The following is a 20870-nucleotide window of genomic DNA, read 5'->3' on the forward strand; positions in this document are numbered from 1 at the left end:
AAATCAATAACCTGGATTAGACTAAAGTATTACAGCTTTCAGAAGACTAAACTATTGTGTGTCACAGACTCAGTCAGCGAACAGAAAGGACCAAGAAGTACCAGTGCCTGGGGCCTCTGCAGTGGCAGGGAACTGATTTGGTGAGAGAGACCTAGCTGATTCATTAGTGTGCCCCTCCTGGCGGCTGGTGTCTGGGTTTGTTATTTTTTGTTGTTGTTGTTGTTTGTTTTTTTGTTTAAACTGAAGTATTAATTTTCTGTTTCCAGCTTGTTTGTTATACTAAATAAACAATAAAAGGGCAGCCCCATAGCTTTTTCTGGCTGGTCGGCATCAAGGGGGCAAGCAACATCTTTCCCCACCCATGGAGATAAGAAAACACATGAATTAGTGTATGTGTTGGGAGTACTCCTTTGCTCAGACAAGGAGCAGCAGTAAGAAGTCCTTTATGTAACTCAGCAACCACCTTGCTGATCTAGACCAGTGTTTCTCAAATGTGGCCACAGCCTCCTGGACAGTGAAGGTGGGGGTGGGGGGAGCGCAAAGCAGTGGCCCCTCCCCAGGGCCATCAGCATGGCTTGGGCTCTAGAGAAGCAGGCAGCTATTGTGAGTTCCCCACCTTCAAGAGGGCGGCGGGGCTCAGGCTTCTGGCTTCAGCCTTGGGGTGGCAGGCAGTGGGCTCCATTCCCTAGCTGCAGGGTTTCAGAGTCTGGATGCAGGACCATGGGCTCTGGCCCTGGGCCCCAGTCACATGGCAGTGGGTGCTGGCCTTAGGCTTACCACCCCCCATCGCTCCTGTTCCCCGCTGTGTCCTCTGACCCCAGGCTTCAGCCATGTGGCTGCAGAGCTCTGGCCTCAGGTTCACCAACACCCCCTCACCTGTGGCCCTCACTGTCTCCTCTGGCCCCTCCCCCCCCCATTGTATCTGGCTCCCACTGCTTCCCTACCCACCTCCCCATCCAGGGCTTAATTTGTTTCCAAGCTTGCCAGGGCTGAGTAAGTCTGTTGTGAAAAGTGATATTTGTATGTTTGTTAATATCATTTTTCGCAGCTTCCCAGCTAACTTAGCAAATCTGCTACTGTGAAAAATGATATTAAAAAAAATTCAAATACCACTTTTCACAGCAAGTCTTAAAAAAAAAAAGCAATCAAAAAGCAAAAGAAATAATTAAAAAAAAGAGACAAGAACATGCCAAGCACATTATCTATTTCTATTCTGTTTAGGTCCAGTAAATACAGCTCTTGTGCTTCTTTGAGCATTAAGGTGATGGCCCAGTTAGCATGGTTGGCACATTCCGTCTTTCCACAGGGAGCATGGCCATTCAGGTGCATGACACTGGTTGAGCCCTGGTTCTCCTTTGTATCATCTATTCTAATGCATGCAAAAACAACCCCCCTCCCAAAAAAAATTAAAAAAAGAAAGAAAAAGAAAAGACCAAAGATAAACATCCTCCATGGTGTTCTCTCTGACTCATTCTGTCTGTAGTAAGATAGGTGTTTCTCCATGGATGGCTAGATTTTGCCCTTTGATATTCTGAAGGTGCAATTTGGACCCAAGGAAGTATTCAGAGTGGTGGTGAGATGAGGGCGGATCGCTGAGTGAGATTTTAAAATGGAAATGAAAGGGTGGAATTGTCCAGTTATCTGTCAGCCATAATAACTTTTCAGCCCTGGGGACCATTTGGAAATCAGCTTTGATTCAGGCATCCAAAACATGGTTGATTTAGACAAACCAGCGGACATATTCGAGGAACAAGCATAAGCCACACATACCCAGTGATAGAAGGGTATCACAGAAAACTATTGCCCTTGAGGTTGAACAGTGGCTGACAGTGGGGATTAGATGCATTGGCCTTGGGCATTGTTGCCGAATAGAGGGAAATTTAGAATTTAAGGAGCAACAGGTCTCATCTTAGCTTAGGGTATGTCTACACTACAGGATTATTCCGATTTTACAGAAACCGGTTTTTTAAAACAGATTGTATAAAGTCGAGTGCATGTGGCCACACTAAGCACAGTAATTCGGCGGTGTGCGTCCATGGTCCGAGGCTAGCGTCGATTTCCGGAGCGTTGCACTGTGGGTAGCTATCTCATAGCTATCCCATAGTTCCCGCAGTCTCCCCCACCCATTGGAATTCTGGGTTGAGATCCCAATGCCTGATGGGGCAAAAAACATTGTCGCTGATGCTTCTGGGTACAGCCTCACCCCTCCCTCCGTGAAAGCAGCGGCAGACAACCATTTCACGCCTTTTTTCCTGGGTGAACTGTGCAGACGCCATACCACAGCAAGCATGGACCCTGCTGAGCTCAAGGCAGCAATCATGGACGTTTTAAAGACCTTGCGCATTCTCGTGCAGTCTATGCTGAACTGGGACCTGCAAAGCCAGGCGAGGAGGAGGCGGTTACGGCAGAGCGGCGACGAGAGTGATGAGGACATGGACACAGAATTCTCTCAAACTGCAGGCCCCTGCGCTTTGGAGATCCTGCTGGTAATGGGGCAGGTTCTAGCCATGGAACGCTGATTTTGGGCCCGGGAAACAAGCACAGACTGGTGGGACCGCATAGTGTTGCGGGTGTGGGACGATTCCCAGTGGCTGCGAAACTTTCGCATGCGTAAGGGCACTTTCATGGAACTTTGTGACTTGCTTTCCCCTGCCCTGAAGCACCAGAATACCAAGATGAGAGCAGCCTTCACAGTTGAGAAGCGAGTGGCAATAGCCCTCTGGAAGCTTGCAACGCCAGACAGCTACCGGTCAGTCGGGAATCAATTTGGAGTGCACAAATCTACTGTGGGGGCGGCTGTGATGCAAGTAGCCAAAGCAATCACTAAGCTGCTGCTATGAAAGGTTGTGACTCTGGGAAATGTGCAGGTCATAGTGGATGGCTTTGCTGCAATGGGATTCCCTAACTGTGGTGGGGCGATAGATGGAACCCATATCCCTATCTTGGCACCGGAGCACCAGGGCACCCAGTACATAAACTGCAAGGGGTACTTTTCAATGGTGCTGCAAGCACTGGTGGATCACAAGGAATGTTTCACTAACATCCATGTGGGATGGCCGGGAAGGGTTCATGACGCTCGCATCTTCAGGATCACTACTCTGTTTAAACGGCTGCAGCAAGGGAATTACTTCCCAGACCAGAAAATAACAGTTGGGGATGTTGAAATGCCTGTAGTTATCCTGGGGGACCCAGCCTACCCCTTGATGCCATGGCTCATGAAGCCATACACAGGCAGCCTGGACAGTAGTCAGGAGCTGTTCAACTACAGGCTGAGTAAGTGCAGAATGGTGGTAGAATGTGCATTTGGCCGTTTAAAGGCGCGCTGGCGCACATTAGTGATTCGCTCAGACCTTAGCCAAACCGTGTCCCCATTGTTATTGCTGCTTGCTGTGCGCTCCACAATCTCTGAGAGTAAGGGGGAGACCTTTATGGCGGGGTGGGAGGCTGAGGCAAAACACCTGGCCGCTGATTATGTGCAGCCAGACACCAGGGAGATTAGAAGAGCACACCAGGAAGCAGTGTGCATTAGAGAAGCTTTGAAAACCAGTTTCATCATGGGCCAGGGTACAGTGTGACTGTTATGTTTGTTTCTCCTTGATGAAACCCACCACCCCTTGATTGACTCATTCCCTGTAAGCCACCCACCCTCCCCCTTCGAACACAGCTTGCTTTCTAAGGAAATAAAGTCACTCTCGTTTAAAAATCATGTATTCTTTATTAATTAATTATAAAAAGAGGGAGAGAACTGACAAGGTAGCCCGGGTGGGGTTTGAGAGGAGGATAGGAGGGAAGGAAAAGGCCACTAAAAAAATTTAATAATAATGACAGCATTTTGGTTGGGCTGTCCACTGGGGTGGAGTGGGTGGGTGCATGGAGCCTCCCCCCACGCGTTCTTACTCGTCTGGTGGGTGAGGAGACTAAGGAACATGGTGAGGGAGGAGGGTGGTTATACAGGGGCTGCAGTGGCACTCTAAGATCCTGCTGCCGTTCCTGAAGCTCCACCATATGCCAGAGCATGTCAGTTTGATCACGCGGCAGCCCCAGCATTGCATCCCACCACCGCTGATCTTCCTGCCGCCACCTCTCCTCACGTTCGTCCCGCCTCTCCTCACGTTCGTCCCGCCTCTCCTCACGTTCGTCCCGCCTCTCCTCACGGTCACTAGCATCTTTCCTGTACTTTGATACCACGTCCTTGCACTCATTCAGATGAGCTCTTTCATTGTGGGTCACTTCCATGATTTCCGAGAACATTTCGTCTCGCGTCTTTTTTTTTCCACCGCCTTATCTGAGATAGCCTTCGGGACGGAGTAGGGAGGCTTGAAAAATTTGCAGCTGCATGAGGGAGAGAAAAAAGGGAGAGAAGTATTTTAAAAGATACATTTTACAGAACAATGGTTATACTCTTTCACGGTGAACAACACTATTCACCTTACATAGCACATGTGGTTTCACTACAAGGTTGCATTTTGCATCTTAATATTGAGTGCCTGCGGCTCTGGTGTTAGAGATCTCACAGACGCAGGTCCGGGCAGCAGAATTCGGCTTGCATGCGGCCATGGTAAGCCATTGTTTTTCATCTTCTGCAACCTTCATATATCCAGCGCCCTCCTTTCCCAAATAGCAAGCAAAGCCAGTTGAGTGCTGCTTCTTTCCCGTTAATGTGCAGCAGCAGAAACCACCCCCCCATCCAATTCTCTGGGATGATCGCTTTACCCCTTCCCCCACCGCGTGGCTGGTAGCAGGGAAGATCCCTGCTAGCCAAACGCGAAAAAGCTCAGCGCCAATCACCCCCGCCTCTTCCCCCTGCTTGGCTACCTGCAGGGAAGGATTTCTTTTAAGCCACAGGCAAACAGCCCAGTAGGAGTGGCCATCTCTGTCCCCTTAATTAAATTCCTAAATTTCAACCAGGTTACCATGAACGATATCACTCTCCTGAGGATAACACAGTGAGATAAAGAACGGATGTTGCTTGAATGCCAGCAATCACCGGGACTATACACAGCTAGGCTTTGTCATGCAATGATACCAGATTACTTGCTACATGCATGGCGTGGTCAAGTGTCCTATCATGGAGGATGGAATAAGGCTGCCTTGCCCAAAAACCTTATGCAAAGGCTTTTGGAGTACCTCCAGGAGAGCTTCATGGAGATGTCCCTGGAGGATTTCCGCTCCTTCCCCAGACGTGTTAACAGACTTTTCCAGTAACTGTACTGGCCGCGAATGCATTCCAAGTCCTCAGGGCAAATTAATCATTAAAAAATGCTTGCTTTTAAACTATGTTTTATATTTACAAAGGTACACTCACCAGAGGTCCCTTCCATGGCTTCATTGTCTGGGATAGTGGCTTGGGAGGACTGGGAGGGTAATTCCGTCAGGGTGAGAAAAAGCTCCTGGCTGTTGGGGAGAACGGAGTGCTGTGTGCTCTCTGCAAGCTCGTCCTCCTCTTCCTCCTCCTCATCTTCCCCGTCCGCAGTATCCTCAGCCATGCCTGAGGATATCACCCCTATCTCGGAATCCACGGACAGGGGTGGGGTAGTGGTGGCGGAACCCCTAGAATTGCATGCAGCTCAGCATAGAAGCGGCATGTTTTCAGCCCTGCCCTGGACCTTCCGTTTGCTTCTTTGGTTTTCTGGTAGGCTTGTCTGAGCTCCTTAACTTTCACACGGCACTGTACTGAGTCCCTGGTGTGGCCTCTCTGCATCATGGCCTTGGAAATTTTTTCAAATGTTTTTCATTTTGTCTTTTGGAACGGAGTTCTGTTAGCACGGAATCCTCTCCCCATACAGCGATCAGATCCAGTACCTCCCATGCAGTCCATGCTGGAGCTCTTTTTCGATTCTCAGGAGACTGCATTTTTACCTGTGCTGATGAGCTCTGCGTGGTCACCTGTGCTGATGAGCTCTCCACGCTGGCCAAACAGGAAATGAAATTCAAAAGTTCACGGGGCTTTTCCTGTCTACCTGGCCAGTGCATCCGAGTTCAGATGGCTTTCCAGAGCGGTCACAATGGTGCACTGTGGGATACCGCCTGGAGGCCAATACCGTCGAATTGCGGCCACACTAACCCTAATCCGACATGGCAATATCGATTTCAGTGCTACTCCCCTCATCGGGGAGGAGTACAGAAATTGGTTTTAAGAGCCCTTTATATCGATATAAAGGGCTTCGTTGTGTGGACAGGTGCAGGGTTAAATCGGTTTAACGCTGCTAAATTCGGTATAAACGCGTAGTGTAGACCAGGCCTTAGAGTGGTAGCCTTTCTATATACAGTGTGGTACAAACCCTTAAAGAATGGAAAGGAACAAAAAAGCAACTCTCTTCTGCCTAGCTGGCTGCTTGCCAGAGGAGCCCTTGGCACCTGCTGCAGGTTGACAGTCTTGGCCAGTTTGCAGTTGGCTGAACCATGTGTTTTTGGGTTTGCTTATTTTATCTGCCTTCTGATTAGTTAGTTTTCTTGGCTGTTCCACTGCGTATATAAACATTTCCTTCCCTAGTTCCCATGCCTTTGTTGTTTCCCCTGGTGAGTTGATGCTGTGACTACTGAATGATGATTTTTCTTTTCATTTCATTTGCAAGCTTGCAACAAGGTGAATTAACATGTAGGGGGAAGGATCGGGTGGGGAAGAAACTTAAGAAAGTAAGAACGTTGCCTCAGGATTTAAAAGGAAAATCTTTATTGATTTTGCTAAACTTCTCTGTTGAGTCTGATTATTTCTGGATGAATAAGAGATGGCCCTGAACCAAAACTCTGAATCCAAACACCCCATACTGAATGCATACGTGTGTGTGTGTGTGTGAGAGGGGGATGATAGGAGTCAGATCTGAATCCAAATTTCCCAGCTAGACTCTATCTTTATAATGGGACAGCCCAAAAGCTTACATCTGAACTTTGGGGGAAGTTTTTGGATGCAGATTCAAATGTTACAGTTCAGGTCCATCTGAAGTATTAGCTGAGGTCACTTCTAGATTTGCTAGTTTGTCCTCCCATTCCTTGCTCCTGCTTTTTTCTCGTAAAGCAACTCTTGATGAGATGAACACATTGTCGAAAACAGAAGTGTTTGATCTAACCATCCAGCAACACATGTGCACTGCAAGAACTTTGTGAATCTCATCAGTCATGGACTTAGAACCAATATTTGCCCTCCTTTTCACACTGGCCTCCAACCTACCCTTTTCCATGCAACTGGGATTAGCCACTGACACTGTGCATGCAGAGTACTTAAGCTGTTTGAGACTCTGCTAGTTCTTATCATCGCTCTGGAGTGCGATTCCATTTGAAGCATAAGTTATTACCTACAATTCAGTTTCATCTCTTTGAGGATGATAGAGCAATAATTCCTTCAACCCAACCATACTGTATGTAATATTCATGTCAGTTGTGTCTGATATGTACAGTAATAAAGGATAAAACCTTTTTTTAGTGAAATAGAATCTGAACGCTGCTGCATCTTGGGCTAATAAGTGTTGTGTAGGGTGTGTTTTCAAATAAAGCAGTAATAGCAGAAGCTTGATTTTAAAGGGTATTAATTCTTAGAGTATTACCACTTTGTCATTGCACAAACAAAAATGATATTGTAAAAAATGACATCCACAAGTTATTTCAGAACCCCTGACCTATTCTATTTTTATTTTTTTTGGTGGCTCAGACCCCAGACTTCCTCTCTGGTGCTGCTTTTTTTTTTTTCTTTTTTCTCACTTATTTACAAAATGGACTGTGGAAATGAGACTGTGAGCTGTGCTATAATTTGCAGCACTACGAACAGTGCAGATTAAGCTGATGGTGTGATATGTGATATCATCCCTCCATTATTTTCCCAAAGCATCAAGTTTAATAAGACTAATGCAGACTGGCATGTGTGTTGCGGCAGCTATCACTGCTTCTGAAAAGAGATTCAATATAATGACTCTAGGACAGGAAGTGGAAGATGTGGATATAAGAAGAAATAAGCATTTTAATTAGATGTTTGTGATTGTGCTTTACATTAGTGCTGGTGAAAGAGTATCATTGACTTTTACAGCTACTTACCCAAAAGGTAAGATGTATCTGTATAAAAGAAAATAAAGTGACTTATATGTATGTACTTCCTCCTTGGGAACTGCGAAATTGGTTGTGGTTAAAAAGTTTAGGTTTTTTTTCTGTTCTCTGAAATTGGCACAAGTGAAACAGAAAAGTCCAAGGAAACATGCATTTTTCTGCTCTGGCTTTTTTAACAATTCATCATGGAATCTAACAGGGAAAAGAAGATTGTTATAAGTTACTCTTAAAAGTACTTGGCAATTAACTAGCAGTATTATCAAAATTCATTTACTGGCTTGTTTTCAATATCTTGTATGTTTTAAGGACACAAATGATTTCTTTTTCACTGTAAAGAAATGCTCTTATGGTTTTTTAAGTCTATTTTTTGTGATCTGTCCCCTGAGAGAATCTAATTCATTCTTCTTCTAAAACAACTATAGGGATCCAAAGAGATGAGACAGAGGCTTGCATGGTCAGAAGTTCTCATACTCCAACTAGAAGGAAAACTCCAGGAATTGAGCAATCGGGACTCAGATTCAATGGCAAAAGTTCAGAAAATTCGAGAAACCAATGAAGCGGAGGTGAAACAAATCCAAGAGGAAACTGCAACAGCCTACCATCAAAATGTAAGCCTATAATATAGAACATGTGTTCCCTCTTTCATTTGTCTACTTTATAAGAGTTAATATACAGTATTTGCAAGGTTCAGAAGGGGGCTTTTCTCCCTGCAGGCTACTAGCTACAGTTACAGCTTATTCAAAAAGTTAGACTTTTCCCCTATCTGAAAAGAGTTTAATAACGTAGCCTTAAAAAAGAGAACGGACGAAACTAATGAGCATTCTGCTTAAACAAACATAACAATACAGTGCCAGAGGAAATGAATTGGGCCAGGGTGAATGATTTTTACTTGTGAAGAAAATGTAAAGGGTGAAATCCTGGCCCCATTGAAGCCAATAGCAAAACTCCCTTCAACTTCAATGAGGCCAGGAGGATTTCCCCTTACAGTATACATAATGGAATTGTGGTAATGACTCCTAAGCTAAAGACAAAAGGCAGTTAGGTGTCTGACTGGGTGCCTAGCTCCTATTTGTGCTTTTGAATATCTCCTCCAAAGTTTCTAAGCTGTTTTCCAAGGTCTACTTTGGAAAAACACTCATTTTGACTTTTCTTTGACAAAAGAAAATATCCTTTGCACCTCAAATTGTGTATTTGAGGCCAGATCCTCAAGACTAGCCATTTGGCACATGGCATCACTCCCTGATAGCTGACACTTCATTTAAGTACATTACTGAAAAGCCTGAAGGCTGCTCTAAATTGCACCAGCAACAAAAAGCACCAACAGGCCATTTTGGTAGCCAGGGATTGTTAAAGTATAAGAAAATTCCAGCCACGCTCCCTTTTTTCTTTGCCTTTGCCACCCACACTCACAGCCCTTGTCACAGTGGATGAGAGCCAAGGTGTGAGTGTACCATGGGTTTATATAGTGGCATTATGATATTTTCCATTTTATTATCTATCCCTTTCCTAATGGTTCCTAACACTGTTAGCTTTTTTGGCTGCTGCTGCACACTGAGCAGGTGTTTTCAGAAAATTAATCATGATGATGCTAAGATCTTTCTTGAGTTGTAATAGCTAATTTAGACCTCATCATTTTGTATGTATAGTTGGAATTATGTTTTCCATTGTGCATTACTCTGCAATTATTAACACTGAATTTCATCTGCCAGTTTGTTGCCCAGTCACCCAGTTTAGCGAGATCCCTTTCTAACTCTTTGCAGTCAGCTTTGAATTTAACTATCTTGAGAAATTTTGTATAATCTGCAAACTTTGCCTCCTTTCTGTTTACCCCTCTTTCCAGATTGTTTATGAATATGTTGAACAGCACTGGTTCCAGTAGTGATCCTTGGAGGACCCTGCTATTTACCTCTCTCCCCTGTGAAAACTGACTCTTTATTCCTACCCTTTTAACCAGTTACTGATCCATGAGAGGACCTTCTCTTTTATCTCATGACTTTGTTTAAGAGCCTTTGGTGTGGGATCTTGTTAAAGGCTTTCTGAAAGTCCAAGTACACTATATCTACTAGATCACCCTAGTCCAGTGGCTCTCAACCTTTCCAGATTACTGTACCCCTTTCAGGAGTTGGATTTGTCTTGAGTACCTCAGGTTTCACCTCACTTAAAACCACTTGCTTGCAAAATTAGACATAAAAATACAAAAGGGCCACAGCACATTGGAATTGAAAAATTGCTGACTTTCTCATTTTTACCATATAATTATAAAATAAATCAATTGTAATATAAATATTGTACTTGCATTTCAGTGTATAGTACATAGAGCAGTATAAACAAGTCGTATGAAATTTTAGTTTGTACTGACTTCGCTAGTGCTTTTTATGGAGCCTGTTGTAAAACTAGGCAAATATCTAGATGAGTTGATACCTCCTGGAAGACCTCTGCATACCTCCAGGGGTATGCGTACCCCTGGTTGAGAACCACTACCCTAATCCACATGCTTGTTGACACCCTCAAAGAATTCTAATAGATTGGTGAGGCATGATTTCCCCTTACAAAAGCCATGTTGACTCTTCCCCAACACATCATGTTCATCTATGTGCCTGATAATTCTGTTCTTTAGTACCAGGCAAACTGATTGAAACTACACTAAAGTTAGGTTTACAGGCCTGCAATTGCTAGGACTACCTCTGGAGCCATTTTTAAAAATAGGCGTTACATTAGTTACCCTCCAGTCAGCCGGTACAAAGGCTGATTTAAATGTAACTTTAGTGCCCTCGTAGCCAAGATGGAGTCTGCTCTGCAGGCAGCTCTGGCCAAGAGAAGGTGCGCGCAGGAATGCAGCAGGAGAAATCCCTTCCACCCCAGGGGCACCAGTTCCAAACCCCAGAGTGAACACCCCACCCACAGGAAAAGTACAATGGATATAAGAAAGGGAAATATTTATTTACAGAGGGATGAGAGGAGTAAAACAACAAGGGGAAATATAGGGGGAGCAGTAAAACAGGGCTTCATCCAAACCAAGCCCCCCCCCAGGCCCAGTGGTAGCACAGTCTGGAAGGGCAGACACTGAGCAACGTGTCTGCACACAGACTTCAGGAGTCCTGGGCAAAGTTCCAGTCCAGTTGGGAGTCTTGGGTGCTCCTGGTCGTCTTCGGTGCCAGTGAACTTTCCCCAAGAAACCCCTCCGGTGCCCTCTTCCGCCGCTCTCTGCAAAGCCACACAGAGCGACCACCTCCCCACTTAACTAGCCAGCAGCCTCCCTCCTTGTTTCCAATGCAGAGTCACCAGCCCCATGCAGCTCTGGGCAGCTGTGATACCGGGTCCAGCTCCGGCCTGTCCTTCTTGGGCGATTCCTCCCTGGCACAGCGCTCCTCCGGCTCCTGTCCTGGGCTGTCCCTGATCAGCCGCCCTGGCCTTCCCAGGCTTCAGGCAGGTTCTCTGCTGCTTCACATTGTTAGGGCCTGCGGGCTGCAGCCCTTCTCTCCCCAGAGCTCCAGAGCCACACCCCCGAGTTTCCCTCCTTTTTTTCACTGCTCCCCGCTCCCTAGAAAAAAGATTTAAAGGGGCCATGCTCTCTAAACCCCAAAGAGGTTACATAACCTATCCTTTATGTACCCCAGTAGTTCTGCAATTTCATATTTGAGTTCCGTCAGAACTCTTGGGTGAATACCATCTGGTCCTGGTGACTTATTACTGTTGAATTTATCAATTTGTTCCAAAACCACTGCTGTTGATATCTCAGTCTGGGACAGTTTCTGAGGTTTGTCACCTAAAAAGAATGGCTCAGGTGTGAGAATCTTTCTCACATTCTCTGCAGTGCACACTTTCTCTAATGTTTTTCCAAATTGTTTTAACCTTTGGTAGCATTCCAAAGGGCTCATTTTCTCACCCCTTCACATTTCCTATTGTCTCTTATGATCTTTCCCATTGCTCACTTTGCATGCAAAATGTTTATTTTGAGTAATGCAATGTTACCACTGACTATGAATTGAAAGGACAGAGCGTGCAAGCAGATGAACAGTAAAGATGTTTTCTTCTTTCCTGTATTGTCAGCGTAATCAAATTCATTCTCATCAGAACTGAAATCCTCTTACCTTTGCCCGAGCCCGTTGTACGGTAGATTCGGGGCGGGGGGGGGGGGGGGGGGGAATCTGGACAATGCACTGACACTAAAGTAAAGCTCATTATTTGTGCTTTTTTCCCCCCAAGGCTAATTTTGTTTTGAGAACAGCAAATTGTACATTATCCTTGCTGAATAGCCTATTTACTAAAAACTGAAACAAAAATACATTCATCTAAAGCTAGCAAAACATGGCCATGATCAGGATAGGGTTAAAGTTGTAATCAGAATAATGTATCCAGTTGGCTAGGCCACCTATCTGAGGGACCAGGAATATGCCCTGTCAGAAGAGGGATGCTTCTCAGAAATCCACAAATTCTTCTAGAAATTAATGAGTGATACACAGCTTATTTTGTTAATAGAAACACAAAATGGGCCTTGCTTTTCCAAAATATAGAATTTCTAAGAACCATGGTATGCTATTACTCTTATTCATTCTTTCATTTCATTATCGGCTTCCTTATTCCTTGCCATTAACAGCAGATTAGCAGAGCAGCAGTTGTGTTAACAAACAAGCAATTCCTTTTAAAGCTAACAGTCTCCATTTTGTTTCAAATTCCATTGATTAGAATAAGAAAATCCTGAATCAGAATATCAGATAACCAGGTTCTAATAGTAGGTGCATGTAAAATAGTGCCTGAACTCCTGAATACTTTTCTATTATAGCACAAACAAAAGTATCAAATGTCTTTCAATGTGAATATCAAACTAGGCCCCTGATCCTGCACAGGAAAACCCCTAAGATGTAAAGTCCAGATCCAAACTTCCCAATTTTTGAGGTGCTGAGGCTTGGATTTTAAGTCTGTCCGTTAGCACCAGAGATTTATGGGTAAGAAATAGGGAAGAGCTTTCAGTATAAAAAAATGCAATAAATTGTCACAAACCTTCTCTCAAAACTCATACTGGATCTGAAACAAACTATTAAGGTTCTAAAGAGTCAGAAACATTTTCCCTTTCTTTTTTGTGGACATCGTTACTTTGTAATTCCAGCCAGGCTCAAAAATGAATGTGCTGAAATACTATCTAGAGAGGTTGTTGGACAGTATTTCTAGCCCAATCAGAAGCAGTAAGTACTGGAAATCTCCCTGGATGCTCCTAAGATTTTATCTCTAAACTGTGGCTACAGGAGGTTCAGTTACTTTAGATGATTGTGGATGTTTTGTGGTGATTGTCCATATGGACCTTTGAACTTTTAGAGCTTGACCCATGTCTAGTGTAGTGGGAGTGAGGGGTCAAGGAGACTCTAGAACCCACAAGAAAATCCGCCCCCCCCTTTTATTTTGCAGAGTAGTTGTAGAAGCAGATAGTGAATGTTAAATTAACCAGAGTATAATGCTCTTCTGTAATTGCCATATATGTTAGCCAATTACATGCTTCAAATGTGTGATGAAGTAGATTTTTTTCACAGCTGAATTCCTTTGATTTGAACTATGGTCTAATAGAGTATGAATGTGAGGGAATAGATCAGAACCTTCCTTTGCTACACATCACAAATAACAGTTTCAGTGCTATCAGTTCTTGATTTGTGGGCCTGTTCAAAGCTTTCACTGAGTTGGCTCTTTTGACTGGCTATGATCATAACCCTTTCAATTCAATCAATTTCAGCCTGAGTACTGCAGTGACCTTAATTACCAGATCTGGTTACAGGGTCTGATTTAATGTTCAGATCTGGCAGGGTACAGAGTAACACTGTTTGGAATGAGGGGCTCTTGAAAGGTGTATACAGTGCTAACAAATCTGTAGAATCCCTATAATGTGAATATCAGCAATTTTTGTTGCGATGTTTTAGTTTGCGGGCTTGGTAAATTTAAAAATAAACTTGGTCACACTTTATATTAAGTATTCATTTATAAATAGTGTATAAAGAATTAATACATAATGTTTTAATAAATGGTTAATCAATTGTTATATGTGGTTATAAAGTCCAACAGGTCAGTAAGTTGCTTATAACCACCTATAACACCTGCTTATGTATGCATTATAGATGGTTAGAAGCATTACCTGAGCCTGCAACATGCTTCTAATGTCTATTAATTATTTAACCCTTAATAAACTACTAATAAATGTACCTTTAATGTAAAGTGTGAACCAGAGTTTTATTCTACTTTTGGCTTTTTCAGCTATGTAGAATTCTAAGTGGAATATTTAAGACAATTTTTTAACTAAAAAATGAGCCCTGGACTTATTCCTGGTCCCATTGAAATCAAGTGGAATTTTCAGTGGGATTTTCTGAAGTTCCTCAGTGACTGATAGTCAATAGGGCTGTGCTCTTAAGTCATTTAGGCCCTGATTTTGAAAGGTATTCAGGCACCTAACTTCCATTGCAATCAATTGGGATTAGGTGCCTAAATACTCTCTAAAAAATCTGCGCCTTGGGCCCTTTTAAAAATTCCACCCTTTATTTACTTTAATGGGAGTGGGTTTGGGTCTCTGCGGGAACCATGACACATTGCTTCAGTTGGGGAAAACCGGAGGAGGCATATGATCACAGTTCATCAAAAGCTCTTCTTTATATAGTGTTTCTGATCAGTGGGTGTCCTCTTCCTGACAAGCTGTAAATGTGTACTTAATATTGTATTATCTATTAACTCCCAAAGTCAATAGATTCCCTGATAAGATCAGAACACTTCCAACTTAGTCTCTGTAGTAAAAATAATATAGGTAATATTTACTCAGTGTAAAAGAACCCTTACTTAAACATTTATAGAGTTCTTATGATTCTAGGTTGCTTTCCTAAACCATTGATTAACTGCAGAGAATACATAGATGTTTTTTTAAATACATAATATAAGCTTTGCTTCATTTAAGAACATAAAATGTTTTGGAACATTTTTTTTCTCATAACTTTTCTGGCATTTTTGTAGGATTTAATGTTATATTATTAGAATTCACCTGAACACAAAAGTTTAAAAACAAACAAACAAAAAAAAAACAAAGCATGTGGTGACACAGGGCATGCCCACCTTCCCCTATGGCTTGAGAGTACTGTCTCTGTAATGATTCCTTGAATTTTGGCCTGTGGAATGGTAGGCCAGGTTTAGGAAAAAACTTCAGGATTCTTTCTTGAATGTATCAGTTTGTGCACTGAATCATACAAAATCCTTCTGTCTCGCACTTTTTCTCTTTAGCCTCGCCCCCCCCCCACCTATGACATCATCCTGCAAAAGTGCCACAATAGCAACTCTGCAAGGTTTTGACTTCCAGATTTTGCAATATTTTAGTTCGTTTTTTTAGATTTATACATTTGTGTTTATGAAGATTAAAAGTTTGGCAAAGGTAACAATTTAACTCTGGGAAATGATACAGAGTTCACTGTGGAGGCACCAGTAACACTCCTGTGGAAAACACACAGTCCTTCTGGAGTAATAGATAAGTCCCTGATCCAAAGCCCATTTAAGTCAATGGGAGTCTTTCCATTGACTTCAGTGGATATTGAATCAGTTGCCTAAGTCAACAGTAGCTCTTCCGTAGCGATAGTCAGCTGCTTTTAATACTACAGTGGCGTCTGGTGAAAGGCAGAAAGAAATCTGACCCAATATCACCAAAATCCATTCTGACCACAGATTCCTACTGAAATATAGAATGTGTACATATTGGATTGTAAGTAAGTCAAGGGCAGCCAAGAAAAGGGAGGAGTGTCAACTGGATGTTCTCTATGTACATGAGAAAAAATGGTGGGAACATAGCAGTGCTTAAACTGGGTTTAGAGGCAATACACAGAAATCCTATCTTGTTTGAAGATCTAGTGGTGCAGAAATAAACTGGCTGACTTGGTGTTGGTATATCTCACAGATACAGATGGGCAAAACCTTTCAAAGAAACAATTAAAACTCTGCCCCAAAAGCATGTCAGCCCCACTGACCTCAGATATCCTAATCTGAAAATAAAGGCGGGTGGCATAGATGTTTAACAGTGTCAATGTCATTTGTTAATCTGAACTAGCAGCCAGGAGAACAGTTTCACTTGATGTAGGGACTCAAATGGCTGTGAAGGAAGAAGTTTAAGAAAAGATCAATAAGCTAGTTAGTTACAAGGGCAAGCAATAAATTCTGTCAAGCAGGGTACAAATGTTTGACAGAGCAGATAAACATATGAAATTGAAGTAGCAGAATTATAATTTATTGTATGTTCGAAATGTGTCTCTCTTAAGAGAAAAGGCAGGATGTTTCTAAGAACTTGATACCTATGAAGAATGTGGTCACACTTTATATTCAGGCTCATTTATAAAGGATTAATAGATGTTGTTATAAGCATGTTACAGACACGAATAGTATGTGTCATAAATGGTTATATGTAAGCTATTGACCTGTTGGACTCTTAACAGTTCACAATTTAATAACATCTATTCATCTTTTAATCCTACATTAAAATATTTATAAATGGAGGCTTAATATAGATAGTGCAAGTCCAATAATGCTAGAAGTCAAGGTAAAGAAGAGACCTACTCTGCCCCAGCTTTTCACTCTCAAAAATTCATTATTAATTTTGGGTTCTGAAGATTGTAAGGATACTTTGTGTAGTAAGAGTCTCTAAACTATATACTGCTTCTAGCCCTACCAATTGGACCTATTGAAAGAAAAGGGAATTTATTCTCCTTTTCCTTGCAAGTAATTTACACTGAGGTAACTCAATTGATTTCATTGGAGTTACTTCTGCTTCATACTAGTGTAAGTGAGAACAGAATCAGGCCAGAGGTTGAGCTTTGTGCCCTTTCTTTTGTCCCAAATCTGGGACATTTTAGTCAGGTTGGTAGAATACTGCAAATACTATTAACTTTGGTAAATGTAAAGACTGCAAAACAGTAAATGGGTCACACAGTATGGGGATGAGCATCCAGTCTTTATGTAACCGAAGTCCCATTGAAATCAGAGAGAGACTTGTCTGAGTATTAGAAGAATATTTGGCATTTCTCTAGTACCTTTCATTCAAGGATTCCCAAACCCTTCACAGACATAAATGTATTAAGCCTCCCAACATCCCTTGGAGGTAGCTAAGTAGTAATGTGCATATTTTTGTAGATAGGGAAACTGAGATACAGAGGTTAAATGATTTGTCCAAAGTCAAATGGCAAATGTGGCAGAGCCCATATTTAACTGTGAGAACATGCTTCCTCTCTTACGCCTGAACCAATGTCCTTTAAAGACAAAACAAATCCAGGGGCAAGAGGAGGCATTTTAGAGCCTGGAGAATGTGCTCACACTGTGCTCTGACGATCCTCACTAATGTAATGGGGTCATCACAGGCTTGTGTGAATTAGAGCAGCCCTAAGGCTGCTTTAACTTGTGCTAGGGGACAGTTTGGCCCTCAGCCAATCCCAGGGCTGGTGCTGGAAGCAGAAAGGTGACTTAGAACCCCCTTTGCCTTCCACCTTCAGTGATGCTAAGTCTGCTGTAGCACATCTGAGGATTTAGATTAGTGAAATTAGTGCCGGTTAAAGGTGTAGGATTGACAGAGGTAATTTGTGCGTACAGCACAGGCATGAGTATTGGAAGCTTCCCCACCAATATGACTCAACCCTGACCTTCAGAAGCTACCTCTCTGGGTAAGAGAACATTTCTATCTCACTTATTTAATCTTTAGCTTCTCTGAGGCTACCAACAAAACCACTGATCACTGCCAGTTGCAAAGGTTAATTTTGATAGGGACACCTGTTCACTAGGAACAGGACTGAGACTACTAGCTCATTTCACATAGACTATAGAACACCTGTTGATGATAGTGATTTTAAGTCACTGTTGAGCTATATTTCTATCTTTAATCTGGAGGTAAAAGGCCCATAATATTAACCCCCTGAACCATCTAGTGTCCCCAGTGCAGCCTTTCTTTCATAGGACAAAAAAAACTCCAAAGCAACACAACACTGAATTCCTTGTGACACTTTCACAGAGAGCTGGACAAAGAAGGAGGGAAACAGAGACATCATTTATCTTTGCTTATTTCTTTGTCTTTTTGGTCTGGTGAAGACCATCTCTCAAGTATTACTCCTTGGGCTGAAAAACTCCAACCTGCAATTAGCGATGAGCACACAGAGATTGGAGGAGTTCAGATCCTTGAAATAAACCCTTGCTTCGTAGATTTTAAGGCCAGAAGGGACCATCATGATCATCTAGTCCAGAGGTCGGCAACCTACGGTATGCGTGCCACCTTTGGAATGCAAGACAATTTTGCCTGGCACGCGGCTGCCAGCTGGGTTCCCAGCCGCTGCCCCACTCAGCGTGTGGCCAGCTGAGTTAACGGAACCCCAGGCCGGCAAAAGCTGAGCGGGGCTGGCAGTTGGGACCCCAGACCGGTGGCAGGTGTGCCCCCTGGCTCCCCCTCACCGCGCTCAGGTTCTGTGGCTCCCGGGAGTGTGAGCCGCGGGGGCACAGGGCCCTGAGCCTGCTGCAGAAGGGACGGCGGCGGCAGCTCACACTCCTGGGAGCTGCAGAGCCCAAGCGCGGTGAGGGGGGAGCCAGGGGGCGCACAGGGACAGCCGCCTACATACATCCGCTTCAGGACCACCACCCCCGGGGGGGAGGGGGCATCGGGCCACAGCCCAGGAAGGCGTGCTCCCCTGGGTTCTGCGGCTCCTGGAAGTGTGAGCCGCCGCTGCCCCTCCCGCAGCTCCCCCCCTCCTGCTGCCTCAGCACTCCACGTGGAGCCAGTGTCTGACCGGCATGGGCCTGGTAAGGGGAGTCCTGGGGGGCAGTCAGGGAGCAGGGGGAGGGCTGGATGAGTCGAGAGTTCAGGGGGTCCTCTCAGGGGGTGGGGAGTGGTTGGATGGGGCGTGGGAGTCCCCGGGGGTCTGTCTGGGGGCAGGGGTGTTCATAAGGGTTGGGGCAGTCAGGGGACAGATAGGGGGTAGGGTTCTAGGGGGGGCAGTTAGGGTGGGAGGGTCTCAGAAGGGAGCAGTCAGGGGACAAGGAGCAGGGAGGCTTAGGTAGGGGGTGGGGTTCTGGGGGGCAGTTGGGGCAGGGGTCCCAGGAGGAGGCAGTCAGGGGACAAGGAGCAGGGGGAGGTTGGGGTTCTGACCAGGGCAATTGGGGTGAGAAGTGGGAGGGAGTGGATGGGGGCAGGGCTAGAGCAGGGCTCTCCTCTCCCTTTTGATTGTTTAAATATGGTAACCCTAGGCAAGAGGGCAGCCGGGGGGGGGGGGGTTCATGGGGGCTGGCACCTGCATACATCCACTGCAGCCTGCAGAAGCCCCCGGGGGGCACTGGGCCGCAACCTGGGCAGGAGGGGCAGAGGGGTGCAGCTGCTCCCCACTAGTGGCACCGCCGCCTTTGCAGGGCTGCTGCCCCCCTGCACCACGCTGGCTCCTCCATGGCTGGGGCTCGCTGGTGCCGCAAGCAGGACACTCTGGTGTCTCCGGTGCCTCCGGAAGATGGCTCCTCCCTGCCAAGCTGCTGCAGTGGCCCAAGCCCAGCAAAGCCAGTGAGTGGACTTGGGGCGGGGGCCACCTGGGTGGGGTGGGGTGGGGAGGGCTTGCGGGGCTGTGCACCCTCCAGGGGAGTTCAGGGGGAAGAGAGGGGGGAACCTGGTCTGACAAGCAGCCCCATGGCATGGCTGGCCCCTGGGGTCTATAAAGGCTCCTTGGGATTTGCCCCTCAATGAACCGATGTGCAAGGTGGGGGTGGGCGCAAGGTGGAAGTTTCGCCTAGGGCGCAAAATATCCTTGCATTGGCCCTACCCCAGGAGGTGCATGCACCCCAGGTTAAGAACCACTGTACTAAACTGATAAGATCTGCATTTTAATTTGATTTTAAATGAAGCTTTTAAAACATTTTTAAAAACGTGTTTACTTTACATACAACAATAATTTATAGACTTAGAGAGAGAGACCTTCTATGTATTACTGGCATGTGAAATCTTAGAGTGAATAAATGAAGACTCGGCACACCACTTCTGAAAGGTTGCCAACCCCGATCTAGTCTGACATCCTGAACATTGCAGGCCACAGAACTTCACCCACCCACTCCTGTAATAGACCCATAACCTCTTGCTGAGTTACTGAAGTCCTCAGATCATTATTTAAAAACTTAGTTACAGAGAATCCACCATTTTCACTAGTTTAAGCCTACTACAATGAGATCAAAATGTAAATATAATAGGGAAGAGGCCTCTCTCTTTCTTTCATTTTTTCCACCTAACTCTTTTACTCTCCATTAGAAACTTTCAGTATTTACACCTCTAATTCCATGGGTTGAGCTTTTCACTTGTGCTGAGAGGGGAGGAGTGGTGTATGGTGTGTTGTCTGTGTGCAATGAAATTAAACACATTAGAGCCAGATGCTGTAGCACTAATAACCCTGATTCAGTAAGATAGTTACTCATGTGCCAATTTTAAGTATGTGAGTGGTCCCACTGACTTCTGTGCCTATAGTTATGCACAAGTTTAATACCTTGCTCCATCAGGCCCAATCTGTGTCATTGCCTTCTCTAACCCTGCTAACATCATCCGGCAATGCTCATGGTAATTCATTCTTTAACTCTGTCCGTTAACATGCCTACGGCTACCGCACATTTACTATGAGTGTATAATTAATTTTATCTATATATAAAATATATACACACAGAGTAAATATGTATTAGTTGTAGGCATGTTAATGGACAGAGTTAAAGACTATATATATACTGGTGTTTTCCCAACTATAAATGTAAAGCAGAATCTAGAATCAATCTTCCTTTACTATGAAACTGAAAGCCAGCCTTTGTATCAGTGACTACTTGCTGTGCCCAGA

The 20870-nt window shown here is 44.4% G+C and overlaps 1 protein-coding gene across 15 annotated transcripts in view; it reads left to right on the forward strand.

Moving 5' to 3' along the window:
* LMNTD1 (lamin tail domain containing 1) overlaps positions 1 to 20870 on the forward strand; it is a 295495-nt gene that overhangs the window by 51253 nt on the left and 223372 nt on the right. For 14 of the 15 annotated variants that reach the window (XM_039520482.1, XM_039520489.1, XM_039520486.1 and 11 more), the window contains one exon: positions 8457 to 8642. In XM_039520482.1, coding sequence (XP_039376416.1) covers positions 8457 to 8642 — 186 coding nt within the window. Of the gene's footprint in view, positions 1 to 15; positions 141 to 8456; positions 8643 to 20870 lie in introns of those variants that run through there. The other variant, XM_039520495.1, reaches the window with a different exon arrangement.

This window comes from Mauremys reevesii, linkage group 1, assembly GCF_016161935.1.
Source record: "Mauremys reevesii isolate NIE-2019 linkage group 1, ASM1616193v1, whole genome shotgun sequence".
Lineage (NCBI taxonomy): Eukaryota > Metazoa > Chordata > Testudines > Geoemydidae > Mauremys > Mauremys reevesii.